We start from the raw sequence: 15,504 nt of genomic DNA, 5'->3' as shown, positions 1-15,504 counted from the left end.
CGCGATTGATCCGCCATACCCTTCGTTTCGTTTCCTATTTACCGCTCGAACGATCTCTCAATTTTTCTTCCGTTGATTTATTTTCGTTCGCCTTTTATATCACGAACAATTCGTGACGCTTTCGTTATCGTAACGTCAACCACACTTTTCTACGAGTGCCACCAAAACTAGAACTATCGACCGTCTGGTTATTCGTACCCGGGCTTTTATCACATCTTCGTCAAACGCAAACTTATCAGACGACTAAAACGCTTTAGTTTCTATATATACGCAATAGTAATTTACATACTTCTTTTTCAATGGTTACGTCTATCTTAGGCTCTTGTGAAACTAATCTTTGACCTCCGTTTCTAATCTACCGATAGTCTCTTGTGTCACGACTAATAACACGCGCCTACCGGTTTGACGCATGTTCTGCAAAAACAGACTCACGAAACAGTCGGGCGACCTTTGAAAAATGTAATTTAGAACTATTGCTCAACCCTCTAACATCGAGATCAAATCTTGTCGCACTTTGGGAAAGTTTTCTTTCTGTTTTTATGAAACGTAATACGCTGTAATTTAACATTTGATCGAAAATAAGTATAATTATCATTTGGCTCATCATTTAATTAATAACTTCTTTAAACGTAGTAAATGGAAGTTCTTTCCTTAGATTCTACCTTAGTTCTTTCAAATAAATTTCTATCATCCTTAGTAATTGAACGATGAATTACAAGCTCGAAACTGCCATAATATAAATTATGACTTCCAGTACGTCTCTCACATATCTCTCAGTTTACTCTCAAATCTCTCTAAAATTACTTGTTGTGATTGTAGCCATCGAAAATTGTAAACGTTAGTCATCGACGAGTTTTACAACTCGATATGTCGTGTCCACTTGCTATGATGTCTCCTATACGTAATTTCTACTGTGAAGTGATCAAATACTCCAATGAACGTTTCCCTGCGTATGCCTTTAAGCAACTAACAATTCTACCAAGGTTACTAAATGAATTTTAATTAAAACAAAATTTTCTCAATATGTTTCAGAAAACGGTCTTCTCTCCTTTGAGAATCCCAACTATCACTTGGACCCAGCTCGTCTGGACGATGCTTTGAACAGCAATGAGAACGGCAGCTCTCTGTACGATGAATTGTATCAGGAATTGGTCGGAAACGGTGGCAGAAGCGGTGAAGTAACTGGCGGCGGCGGCGGTGGCGGCGGAGGCGGTGGTACGAGGGTGCAAGCCCGCAGAACGTACGCCACATTGGATCTAGGCAGCATGGGGGTTGACGTTACTCAAGGTCCACTCACACAGGATTCTGTGACAGAGGACGCACCGGACAATACCGACAACCATAACCTAGGGTGAGTAGAGATTCGCTAATTTCGTTTCGTTGACATTAAATACGAATTCACGTTCGCGAATAATATATGAAACGGAGAACGTGGTTATGATTAAATTCTTAGATACACGCGAAAATGTTATAGACATAAATGAGGAGACCACACGGGCTAAACATGATAAATGTAATTTAGAACTATTGCTCAACCCTCTAACATCGAGATCAAATCTTTTCGCACTTTGGGAAAGTTTTCTTTCTGTTTTTATAAAACGTAATACGCTATAATTTAACATTTGATCGAAAATAAGTATAATTATCATTTGGCTCATCATTTAATTAATAACTTCTTTAAACGTAGTAAATGGAAGTTCTTTCCTTAGATTCTACCTTAGTTCTTTCAAATAAATTTCTATCATCCTTAGTAATTGAACGATGAATTACAAGCTCGAAACTACCATAATATAAATTATGACTTCCAGTACGTCTCTCACATATCTCTCAGTTTACTCTCAAATCTCTTTTTTGATAAAAGTTGAAAAGGAGAAAACAATCAGGTGGATACAGAGATACTAATAGCTTAAAAGTAGGTGATGCAGAAGATATATTTAATTCCAATATATCTTCAGAAAGACGTGTGTAATTCCAGAAATAAATGTAAAAGAACATTTGAAAATGTAGGGTAGCTTGATAGCATGTACGAATAGAATTTTAAAATAAGAGAAATATAATTTATTCTCAGTTTCATTCTCATAGTCTTAAATCGGAAATCCTAACTATCCGAATACCGGTTAAAGAGACGATCGATTATCGTAATTTCGATTCAGAAAATTTAGAATATAAATCTAAAGGTAATATTACATTTTTATATCAACGTATTTATTTTTGTTTAATTCTGATATTTAACGATCATATGAAGATAAAGTTATTGTATCGTCGAAAAATTCGATCGTTTTAACAGCTTGTATTACGATCAGTTTGTATAATTAAAGTTCTACTGTATGTATATATAAAATCGATAACGTAATCCCTAATATACTCGATTTGACGAAACAGATAGTCTGATCTCTAGAACGTCCATAATATAATCCGCGATTTATATTAGTCGTCACAGAAATCCACCATTTTCATCAGAATATCATTACGTTTCTGCTTTTAAACGGGTGGCAAGTTCGCAACGGCTCTCCGAGTTTCCCTTATTCGTAATATTCCCGGGCGGCTGCCGAAAGCTTCGTATAAGCGAGAAATCGGCTTCTCGAAGCGAAATCGAGAAATCGACTCGCTGAGAATGTTCCTCGTGGTCGTACCTAGGTAATATAAGATCCGGCCAGGCAGAATCGTTGATAAAAGTCCCGAGTCGGACCTCATCGGACTACCGCATAAAATTTCAATAAATCCGGATCCGTGAAAAGGACTCGGACAGAAGGAACGTATAGTCGATGGTACAAGCCAGTTTGAACTTATTCCCGACTGTTACACGAGAGGGAGGGTCTAGGTATTTGTTCGATCACTGAAACTTCTCCTCGTTCAGCTCCGACACTCTCATCGAAACTCCTTTGTCTTCCGCGGCTGTTATCGAGCCCTGATAAACGTTGAGAACCACCTTAAAGGGAACCGTCGTTTCTCCCTCTTTGTTCTTTCTTTCTTTTTTCCTCTCTCCTTTCGATGAAAACCATGAAACAAGAGATTCTCATCAATTCGATGTCTATTTTTCCAATTTGATCGGAATTCTTTTGAAATCATGGCAAATTAAGACTTTTTCCGGACTGTAGAGAAGGGAACACAGCACCGATGAATCGAACGAGCAACTTCGTCAAACCATTCCAAGTTATTCGAACGCGACTGTTACACCGGCCCTCCCGTATTCGCGATTGTTCAACGGCCTGGAATTCTCCGCGTCTCCTTCGTTCGACACTCCGGTTCTCGCCCAGCTGTTAAGTCCTTTCGTCTCGAGGACCTTTTGTCGGCGATGTTTGGAATTACCCCAAGTCTCGTCCCGACTCGTTAATCTCGCAAACGAGGTCTCCGTGAACTCGATCGCGGCTCCTTTTCGTCGATTTCAGAATTAGATTGGAGACGTTCCTCCGGTTTCGTCATCGCTTTTCACGATCGCCGACGAGTTTGCCGCCACGATTCATCCACAATAAACGATCGAAAATTGTGTTCTATCGTGAGAAAGATATTTCGTTGGAAAGCTGTCGAGAAACTTACACATCGTATTAATATTTAAAAAAGACAGACGTTAAAAGGGTAGTCTTTGGAGTTGATAAGTAAGTTGTCACATGGCTTAAGCATGTTAAACCGTTGGTTATCTAACAACTCTCTCTTACTATTGCCTCGTCTTTCAACATCTTATGGATTCTTTAGGATCCGAGTTAAAAACGTGAAAACCAATTGTACATTATCCTTAACTACAAAATGAAAACTATAATTATACGTTCTTTCTATCTGAAATTTTAAAGAAAAGGACGAGGTTAGAATTTACCAGTCGATGAGTTGGTGACTTGGTCATCCAAGAACTCGTTCATTCCCAAAGAATAATTATCTGAAACGAAGTTTAATGAGACAGAAAAAGAATCGTAGCTGCTGTGAACACACACACACACACTCTAGCTGCACCAGGTTTCGACGCGTTCAATCAACACGTATTTTAATGAACTACTACTCCTTTTTCGCCATTTCATTTTGTTCGGTCTACTCCTTTCCTTTTTCTGTACCTTTGACCCTCGTCTTCTTTTCGCTGCTCGGAAATCCGGACAAACATAAAAATGCAATTAAGGAAACGCCTGGCGTCTGGCAGAGGCCGCATACTTCTTGTTCCGTCGTGAAAGGTGGCTTCTTCTTGCTCGTCCCGACGACTTCCTCCTGTACCACCCTTCATTACCTCTTCTTTCTCCTTTGTCTTCCCTTCAAGCTGCCTAAATTCAGTCCATCGTTCCGTTGGCTTGGTTAAATGGCCGCAAACCCAGGAAACAGACTAGAGGGAACGCCACCGTGACATCGAACTTTGAAGCATCCAGTTCAAGCAATTAAAAAGTTCTACGATGAAGGGATTCAATAGGCGATCGACCAAAGGAGATTCTTAATCGTCCCTGGTATTTTGATGCCGTGTTCCTTCCACGAAGACGATCACCCTTCCCCCATTAATCGTGAATTCTGAATACGAATGGAAAAAAAGAAAACCGTTCTTCACTCGCCATCGATATTTTAGGATACCGATTTGAAATATACTGTCACATCGAAGAAGGAAAAATATCAGCGAATGAAATCTCCAAGCTAAAAGGAGAAAGAAATCCTCATAATCACAACTGTCGATGAATTGAATCGCGACTGTCGATGCTGCTACGAGGTAAATGGTTATAAAGTCTCGCACTGATGCATCTGAATGCTCGCAAACTACATAAACAAACACTTCGGACGTTTCAACGGTTGGAATCGACGCCTGTCGCCAGGTCCGACGCATAGTAAGGTAATGAAGCTATCGGCGAATGACAATCCGTCGCAACTGATCGAATTTTACGGTCGAAGCAAAGTGGAAAAGCGAATTTCCCTGCCTGCAGGCCGACCCGCTTTCATCGTGGGTGTAACGTTAACTTCGTTTGCGTTGATGCGCCTGAAACGTACGCAGTGTTACGTTGTTAGGCGCTTGACGTGCTCGTATAATTTCATGCATCCGAGGTGGCTATGTCACCATCGCGTCGCCGGAAAATCGGTAACCTAATAACGTGCTTGATTATTCGACAACCGTCCGCGGTAATTGCCGTTCGCGAAATCTTTTCCCGCAACCTTCCCGGATAACTTCGTTTACGTCGCATGGAACATCGTTCAAACTTGGGATCGCTCCAATTCATTTACGCGTTCTGCCTATAGTAACTCTGCTCCGATAGTTAGGCTTCAGATACGATGAACGATTTACGTTCTTCTTTACGAGAAATTATGGTAGACAGATACTAAAGTCGAAACGAAGAGAACGTTGTACGAATGTGATAAGTTCATTGGTTGGATACAGTAGTATTACATGGCAGACGATGAAAGTTACACGATAAGTTGCCCAACTGCCTTTCCCCCAAATTTAAGCGACCTCCCTAATATCATAGGGCCTCGATTTTCCTAGTTGATCTTCTATAATGGATAGGGAAAGTTTGAACTGTTAGCGAAGAAGCTATTCTAGAAGTCATCGTGGCCAATTGGAGCTTTCCAGAATTGGATATTTGGAATCTTCCGGAATCGAATGTTCGAAATGTAGATTCGATTGTCTAGAGACTTTCAGAATCGGCTGTTCGAAACTTCTTGAAACTGAAGATTCCACTTTAGTTCTTCACCTGACGAACTATCTTTCTACGAAATGAAACATAAGAGCGGAGAGCTGAATTGGCTGATTCACTAAAAAACGAAATACACGCGATGTAGCTACTGTCTTCGCAACATTTTCTGTTCGTCGGAGAACGCATGCATAACATTACACTCATGTACATTGCGTCATTAACTTTGCGATTGCCACATTTTCTTCGATGGTACTACCAATTAGCCGAAGCAACAAACAGTTTATAGTTTGAAGAGAAATTTCGAATGCCGCCACTGAGGCGCACATTCAGCTGCATAAAGTTAAAAATGCAATCCTGCTCAGTCTTGCATCATCACCACTGCAAGATCGCCAAGATATTGCATCGATCTTCGCTTATGCCAAACTTTAAGAGGAAAACCCAATGGCCATCGTGATTGCAGAAGTTCTACGATGAAAAGTTCGTCACCGTATCCGGTGTTCAGACGGTATCTGGTAACATTCGGCTGGCAAAAATGGCTTGGAGAAGAGTCGGTGCAATTTCGAGGGTCGGTCGCTTTGTCAAAGGCGAGAGAAGAACGAGCGCGAACTGGACGAACTCTCAGCAGAACAGAGGAAGCGAAGCTGGACGGTGATGGGACTGGACGCGAAATGTCCTGATATTTCGTTCCAACCTCCGGCCCTCGAGGTGGGATATTAGACGATAAGCCTGCGAAAAAAGGGGTCGTTGGACGGATGAGTAGAGAGCTGCAACGACCGCCTAGCTCAGAGATTGAACTTCATCTAAACTTGCGACAAACTTTGCTTGTACTTGCCACTATCTCTCATACTTCTGTCGAATCTCCGCCTACAACCCTTAACCTTGTTCCACTCCGACGGTGCCGCTGGGAGGGATGAGAGAAAGTTAGGTGACAGGCAACGAACTGCTTCTGTTCTCCTCCGTCAGAAGGATGTCTCCTGGTTCTTTGAAACCAAAAGAAGGTAAACCAAAAGGGAAAAGCAGGTATTCAAAGGATTCGATTCAAAAGAGGACGAGATAAAGACGAGGGGAACGAAAGTTGAGAAAATCTGAGTGTCTACCAGGAAACTAGAAAGTAACATGTATCACGGTGAAACGAGCTAAAACGATCAAAAGTAAAAATCAAAGGAACGACTTAAGAGAAGCCAACGTTATCAATTAACGGCGTTTGTCTCTGCCATTCGTCTTGCGAATTTCTTCTTGAAAAGATTCTCTTCAACGAGCCCCTATTTTCTCTTTAAAAGAAGACAAAATCTAGGAAGGAATAAAAGAAAGTAGAAGAGGAAGAGATAGAGAGAGATCCGTGAAATTCGACGCGCTCGAAAGCGAACAAATCGCGTTTCAACGTTGACGTGCCGCCAGAGAGCGGAAATTTGCTACCGAACGGAAGGAAGGGCCGATAGAGCGCGGTCGGAGCAGAGGCACCAAGCTGGACGTGCACGATCCACAGTCTAGATTATATATTTTCCGAAAGCATAGCAGAGGCTAGAGAAGGACGAGAACGCCGGCCATCCGGCGCGCTTAATATATCCGCATTATTCTTCGTCTGGTGAAAACTGGCTTGGTCATAGAACTAGTAACTGATGCAAGTCCCTGGCGGTTGTAGTAGTAAGGACAGGCCAGACAGAGGTAGATTAATGCAATCCGCATCAATCTCCATCGGGGTTGAAGGGCCGTCTTCCCTCCAGGAAGCCATCAGCATCGCCGTTCGTATTCACTTACGCCTGTTCGCCGTTATTATGCATCATTTTGCTCTCGCTTTTTTGGCCAATCATCTCATCGCCATACCGGTAGACCAAGTACTCAGGCAAATGGACCGATTACCGTCGAGTAGCCGCGCGATGTAAAACATCCGTGGCCCAACAGTTCCCTAGTGATAATTGAATTTTTATCGTTGTTCCCTTCTTCGGGGCATTATTCGTCGAGCTATTACGCGAATATCTCGTTATCGATGTTCTTTGTGGTGCTGTGGGAAAAAAAGGACAAAAAAAGAAGGAAAAGAGCGTTCCATTAGGGGCCTGTTAGTGGATTTGTCAGTAGACTGCCTAGGCTTCTGCTTTTAAAGGGTAGGTCAGGGATTACGTAGGATTGATACGCAGGAAATATAGGGATGATGGAAGACTTTCGCCCAAACATCTTAAAACGTCTTTCATTCTTAGCAAAACTCCAATATTTCATATACACCGCTCGAAACAATTGTTACAACAAGTAATTGTTTAGATTCAGAACTTCCAATTACATGCAGTTTTTAGGTAATTTTCATATATTTCTTACATACGGGACACCCAAATATTTTTGTATTATTTTCCTTTATTACATAATATTTTTTCGTGCTTAACCACATACAACAACTATCCCAGTATTTTCCAGTGGTACACATAGAATATTTACAAAATATTTCGACAATTATGTCTTTACTTCATATTCCTCTAGCCGTGAATGTAAAAGAACTTCCACTTTTTCTATGTAATTCGAATGATCCTCATAATAATGAGAAAAAATCACCTATACCACGATGCATTCGTGTCTTTCGTACTTTTTGCCGGTTTCGAGCCATAGCGAGGCTATCGAGTTAACGTACGCCAGGATCCTGCACCTTTTCATTTTTATTATCGCCCGGTTATTGTGCGGCGGTGAGCATGTGTCGCGATACGTGCAAGCTTTTCAACGACAGACACACGCGTCAGGGTTGAATATGCGCGCATAATCGCGACCTAGCGTACAAAGCGGTGTCTCGTAATGGGCATATCCCTGTATCCTGATAAAATTCCCTCGCAGATCTGACCCATTCAGGAAGCGTAAACCCGTAAGAAACGACGACGGTCGCTATTCGAACTACCCTGTGAATTGCGGGTCATCCTCTATAATACTGGCACAGACGGAAAAGAGAGAGACAAAAAGTACTCTTAGCTATAAGTTTCCTCTATCGGTTTCGTAGATATCATTCATACTACAAAAACTAAAAAGAAGTATCGCGTAACTCAACGTGTGACACAACGTCAAAGATTTACTTTATTAGTGAGTTTAATCGTAATAAAAATCATCCTCTATCATCTCTTCGATTTCTGTTCAGTATATTTCAATTCTTTCTTATTTTTTGTATATAATTAAATAACGAAGTTGTAGTCCTAAAATTTTCATAGAACCATATCGTACATGTACCTATATTTCTGATATTGCTCTGACGATACATCCATGGCAGATGAAAAGCCTCCGCGGATACGATATTATTAGTTCTATTTTACATCGACTTCGAAACAGCGTAACGTCTACTGTACTTAATAAAAAGAGGAGAAAGTAGGAAAGATGGGAAAAAGTTTTCGGGTAATTCACGCGCCAGCGTTCAGGGAGCGTTGTAAGTCACCTCGACAACACCCTCCGGAGCACTCGAAGCCGAAACGCACACACCCGTGAGAAAGAACGAACCATTTCCAAGGGTTCTGTGAAAAAAAAAAAGAGAGAAAGAAGAGAGGGTCGGAAGACGAAGGAGAGAGGAGGGAACGAAGGTATCGTGGAAGAGGCTAAAAGTGGCGGAACTCGCACCTCGCTAGGATAGGTATCTTAACGATCGTGTCTGAGGCGGGATACATTGGGCGTGAAATAAGGCGCCTTTGTTAGGGCAGCTTTTCTTTAGAGCCTGCACCCCGCCTAGCCGCGACTCATTCCCTCGAAGCGTTCGCCTTTAGTTTCCTTCGTTGCCACCCTCGCAACCGCAACCTCCGTCAGGATCACCGAACAGAGGGTCCGCACTCTCTGACGCTCCGCGTCTTTCGCCAGGATCGTCTTGCTCGAACTCGATGCAGGAGGACTGACAGAAAACGAACGTTTTCTCGACACGTTGTAATTTACATTGAAAACTGATACTTTCGATCCAGATTAAACATTTATTTGGTAGAACAACTTTATTACAGCATATTTGGAGTAATGGGAAAAGGAGGATTTCGACACCAAAATAGAAATATAATTAGATAGAGTCTAAAAATTATGACTCAACGACTATGGTCAAGCATTTTTATAATTTGAAACTTATTAGGGACTAACCCTGACATCTCTCACGCGATATATCCCCAGGCCCGTATTCTCTGTCTCTTGAAGCAGATTACGAAAATTCCTCTCTGCTTTTCTCTTCTCTTGGCTTTGAATATTTTCACCTGGGAGCTGAACATTGCTTGACCTTGAAATGAAATCGAATCGGTGGCAGACGAGTGATATCGTATGCATTCCGCGCAGTCGTCACTGTATCTTCAAGCCCGTCACGTCTCACGCTCCCCATATACGATGTGAAAATTTATGATAGGCTGGCAGGCGTCCTCGCGCCCCTGTAATCCCTTAACGTCGTTACCTGCAACATAGTCTTGCTTTCCTTATTTCTACCAATCGTTCACGGGGAATTTCGAGCCGCGACATTATCGTCGATCACGCGTCGTATAAAGAACACGATGAAACAGAGGGTTGACATAAACCGGGACATCCCTCGTTCAAGATTTCCAATTGATATCAACGCATAATCCCGCTTCTATATACCTCCGTGTATCCTCTGATTTTCCTCCGAACCGAGGTCACGCGTATTATTCTATCGTTCTTTGATCCGATCCTAGATTTCGTATGTTCGCTTTGACCCTAGCTACCCTTCGAACGGATACGGAAAGAATCGAAATCGCCCACCTTGAAGATAAAGATAATGGGAAGATCGAGCAATACGGATTTTGCGACAACACGTTCAACATATAGGAATCAAAGCACGACAGTTCGATGTAATCTGGCAGTTCCAAGGCACCCAAGTTTAACCTGCGAGTGTTTGCTAATGAACTCCTAGTAGCGCAAGTAGAGCCGGTCAGTACATAGTCGGCCACGGAACTTGAGGAACCTCGTTAATGAGAATAGGCATCGCGAGTACCGTACAACTACCGTGAAACACAAACGTTTCAACAACGTCTAACGAAGAAACAGCTACAAGGTACAATAGGGAGGCACCGGCAAAAGGTAAACGACACATTGTTCTCGTACCGGTGCGGTGGTAATATCGAGTATACAGTGGACCACGTTGTCAGGGACGAGTAGTATACTCGTGGACGCTTGCTAGTGGGCCGAGCTTGGTCAACTATAATTCCAAACGCTTAAATAATGCAACGAATGCATCCACAGACCGCGCATACGCGGCTACATTCGAGCGACGCGGTTTCTCGTCGACCGCGTTTTCCTCGCCGATAAAACTTTCACGACTATCCCCCGATCGAAGTTTTATTGCGGCTTATCGATTATCTGCCATAGACGTAATTGGATTATTTCTCTGTTCAGGACATTGATACCTCTCTCCCCCTCCTCTTAGTCCCTTTCGACCCGATTCGTTTAACTACGATGAAATTGAACTCGGTCAACGGCATATTCCTTTTTTTTTTTTATCTCCTCGCGCCCCGAGGAAACCGAATCCGGATCATTTTGATGCTCTTAAATCAAATCGAGCGACGGGGCTGTTCCGCGTTTATCCGCGTTTCATAGGCATCCCTCTCCGATTTGTCTGTACTGAGTTTGTGAAATACGTTTTCAACGATAAATTGAATGGGATATCCATAATATTAAAAGTAGACTAAAAGAATTCAGTCTTTGTTTTCCTACGTCAAAAACAGACATCGCTGAAAATCTGTAAGTGGATCGACACGTTTAATAGTCGGACGTTCTGACGTTTGCCGTTCCACCGAGGATTTTATTACGAGAACAGAGAAGGTGGATTTCCGGAAACATGGAAATAGCAGTTACTCGAAATCGAGGTCAGATAGGGCAATGGTTTCTAGAAACGTTCGGTACGCTCGATTCATATTATAATACGCCAGAGAAATTGCTCTCTTTCTCGTCTAGCAACGCTGCATTGCGGAACACCGTATTGCGGCGCGTTTGATGCAGTTCCCCGGCGTAAATGTGTCGTGTTACGATAGATCCTCTTCAACGGCTTTTGCAACTTGCTTTATACGTCATACCTGGCCATCTTACAATAGCGCGACACCCAACTATAAATGTATATCGATTCCACGCCCACGGAGATAAATACGTCACACGGCGTACAGAATACACGACGTCGTTTTTGATACCAATACCGATCTTCAAAGCAGCCGCGTGAGATGCCAATGCGTTTCGATCGCGAGATGTTTTTCCAATCAGATTTAATCTCGACGTCGCGCGTTCAACGACTCACGGCATCGAGAAGAGAAAGAAAGAGGGAAAAAAAGGGAAAAGAAAATGAAAGCGTATCGTGTAACGGGATCTCGATGTTCCCCTGCGACTGATGAAAACGAGGCTGTATCACTATGAAAAGTTTCGATTCCCAGCTACGAGGAAGAACCTATATTACGTCTGTCGGTCTCAAAATTTCTAAGGGAAGATCGATACTCCGCCGCGATAATTATTTAAAGCAACACACCGGGATGGTTTTTCCATTACTTAGTACGGATTAAATGAGATCGCCTTTTTTCTTTTTACGACGAAGACATGGTTTGCGTAATTGATGAGGTTTGAGGAAAGTGTTAGATATAAGAAACCAAATATTTCGTGTAAGATAATTATGGATAAAATTGATCTGTAATAAAGAAATTTGGATACTACTAAACGTTAAAGTGTATTATTATATATATTTGTAAGAATTCTGAAATTCATGAAACGACGCTTTAAATAAATATAGATGTTATCGTTCCCTGTATTTAGTTCGTTTTTTGGAAGAAATGTACTTTTCTCGTCTCACATTTAGTAGAATAACGAGAACATCGATATTCAAATTGATGTTATTCTCAGAATGTTAATGATCAAATGACGTGAGAAATGAAAGCATAGAAATAGATGCGCAACAAATACATCATAGCCCGAAAGTTGACCTAAAATTCGAGTTCTAAAATGAGTCATCAACGACCACATACATGTTCCATTTATTTTAGAAATATGGAACACGTGATTAAATAAAAATTAAGAACGAGAAACGTAAAAGTACGATTTATAGACAGAAAATAAACCTATTTAGGTTCTAAACTCGGTAAATCTGTTACTTCTAAAGTGTGAAGATTAAACACGAGGTAGAAAGCAGGGAAATAAAGTAACGAATTGCTATCAAAAAATTAACCCAAAAATTTATGCTGCAAAACTGTCAAATCGTTGCAGTCCAAATTTCGCTTTATACCCAAATTAACCAACAACGCTAAATGAAAATTCGATACGGAGGAACTGAAAATATCAATCGCCTGTTAAGTTAAAAAATTAACTTAGAAATTGGATTTCTAGAATTAACCGATCCTCGACGTCCAAATACTGCTAAAATATCCAATAACGTTAAATGGAGAGAATTTTCTCGAGGAAAACGAAAACGTAAATTACAGCGAGAGAAATCGTTCGAATAGTACGGGATTCAGCGAGGCGTCTAAATCCGCTATTCTTCGGCCGAAGAATACGCGTCGCATCCTATCGATCCCTGGGCGCCCGGAAAAACGTATCCGACTGGGCGCATTCACGCACGAGGAGGCGCGGCCGGCCGCTGAAAATTTCAATCCGCGATTTCCATTCTAACGAGAGGCGGCGGACGTCGATCGCGGCGCACCGCCAAGAGGCTTTCAATTTCATGCAAATCGGCGGGCATCGTTGGAAGAGGCGCACAAACACATTTGCGTATCTCGACGAACGTAGACTCGCGCGCGCGCGTCGCTTGCTTGTTATTAAAATGCTTACACTGGCCGGTGGGTCGTCGAAATACACCGGATATTGCGGATTTTTCGAGCACCACCGCAGGAAACGCTCGGCCATTCACGAAAATTTCTGTCTCCGAATGTTACTCTTTTTCCGCCCCTTTCCCCCTACCATTCCTGGAGCTTATGAAAACCAGCTACCACTTTTTTTCGGCCTTCGATAAAGGGGAACGATTCGAATCGAGGGATTTCGTTCTGCTCGTTATGTTTCGCGCTCGATAATTCCGGCAAACCCGATGTTAGGGGATGAAATTGCAGGATGTGAACCTACAACGGCTCACAATCATACATATAGATACTTCCAGAAACTTTTTATGAATATATCATATGGAAATACGATGAAAGATATTTTCAGATTCCATAAGTAAGCCGTAACGAAATTTGACCATTATCGTCGTTTATTTTTTTATTTATTTATTTAACAGGCGTATAGTGGTCATATTAAAGGGTATAGGATACACGCGTGTAAGAACTGATATAGAAAGAACAAGCATTAAGTACGAGCAATGAGTTTTACAATTTCATCGGAGATGCTATGGCTGCTTTAAAGGAGGTTACGGTTCCGTGAAAGAAGTCGACGATTTCGCTACCATCGTTCACAGTTGAACGAAGTCTATTAATACGATCGAACATACCTAAGTTAGTCTGGTATTGAGCCATATAAAAAAGTTGCCATCTTCTAATGGGAATTACAGGAGCGAGTATCATATTAGTAAAATTTCAACAAATTTGGAAATCTGCATAGAAGCTACGAGTTATTTAGTGCAAGTCTGTATTTCACAGAGATCAAAAAAGTATTTCTACGATTAATTCATTATACTGATTGTTAAGGTTATTTAATGTATGTGGAATCAAAGAAACACGTGGGTAAATTGTAAGGTATTGAATATTAAAGTACAAAGTGTGGAATACAATGTAAGCTGGTCCAGAAACTTTTTATGCACGCTAGCAATGTTACCTTGAGACTAAAAGAACCCTGAAGCCAACGTGTCGCATGGTCCGCTTATGGTCTGTAATCGACGCATTCTTTTGTCTATGCGCTATCGATGGCCTCAGCGCTTGAGAAAACCGAAGACCAGATGTAGAGTTTTCTTAGAAGTGGCGATCACTTCAACATTGATAAACCTCAATATTCAGTTTAACATTTATTATATGTTAAAAATGGTTGTTCACACATTATACTAATTTTTTACCGGATATATCGTCTTGTAACTTCCATAAACATTTTCAGATTGATTCCGAGTTTCACCGATATAATCATGACAGCCGTGATCTCATTACAGTATTAATAATACACGCATGAAAGTTTTCTACGATAAGTATCCTTTCTACTATTTTCGTGAACCACTATACATGTAGATATGTATCGAGGCTGATTTCTATCTTATAATTTCGGTCCGGTAACAAGAAGAGGAGAACGAACGATATGAAAAAGGAATTACTTTGGTCGGCAAAGTTTCGTCATTTTGAGGCTGCAATAAATACTGACCTGTTTTATGCAAATTACTGGTTACAGGCGCGAAACTGACTACCTCCCTTTAGTCCCGCATAAACGCGCTTCCAACGCCTGTTATTAAAGCGCTTATGGTACAGCGTACTTCCGCCGAAAAGAAGCATTTTTCTTTCCTTTTTTTTTTTTTACGGTGAATGGCGAAACCTGTAGGAAAAGAAAGGGGACCGAGAGGAAGAGGAAAAAGTGAAATAAAAGAAGAACGAGCTGGAATAAGGAGGGAATGCAGGAATTTTAAACAGGTCACAGCAAACGTTTCTCCATTTACATTCCATACATTTATAATCGCGCTGTAAATTGTACAACAAAAATATCGTAGGATGTCCGTGGTGGTCTATGACCTGAGTCGGATCTCCGCGTTAAATATTTAAAATAGGATGATAGGTCTTTCCGCGTAGCGTAGCGAAAAAATTTTGTTCTCCGATATAGATAGAATATAGAACACCTTCTTAGTATGTAGTTGGAGCAAACATTATATGTATTAATATTGCATTTCACGAAGTATAGAGCCAACCATAGAGCTGAATATGCTGATACTTGTGGGTCGTAAGAAAATATTTGATCTGTCTTTTCAATTTAGAAGCATTAAGGATCATATAGATTATCTTCTGTTAAATAAGATTAGCATTTATATGTCATCTAAGAA

At 41.3% G+C, this 15,504-nt stretch overlaps 1 protein-coding gene across 1 annotated transcript in view; it reads left to right on the top strand.

Annotated features, from left to right (window-relative positions):
• Positions 1-15,504, top strand: part of LOC132908396 (protein Fe65 homolog) — a 144,516-nt gene that overhangs the window by 81,174 nt on the left and 47,838 nt on the right. The window contains exon 4 of the mRNA XM_060962386.1: positions 1,033-1,351. Coding sequence (XP_060818369.1) covers positions 1,033-1,351 — 319 coding nt within the window. The remainder of the gene's footprint in view (positions 1-1,032; positions 1,352-15,504) is intronic.

This window comes from Bombus pascuorum, chromosome 6, assembly GCF_905332965.1.
Source record: "Bombus pascuorum chromosome 6, iyBomPasc1.1, whole genome shotgun sequence".
NCBI classification, from domain to species: domain Eukaryota; kingdom Metazoa; phylum Arthropoda; class Insecta; order Hymenoptera; family Apidae; genus Bombus; species Bombus pascuorum.
This window is presented reverse-complemented; position numbering and strand designations above follow the sequence as displayed.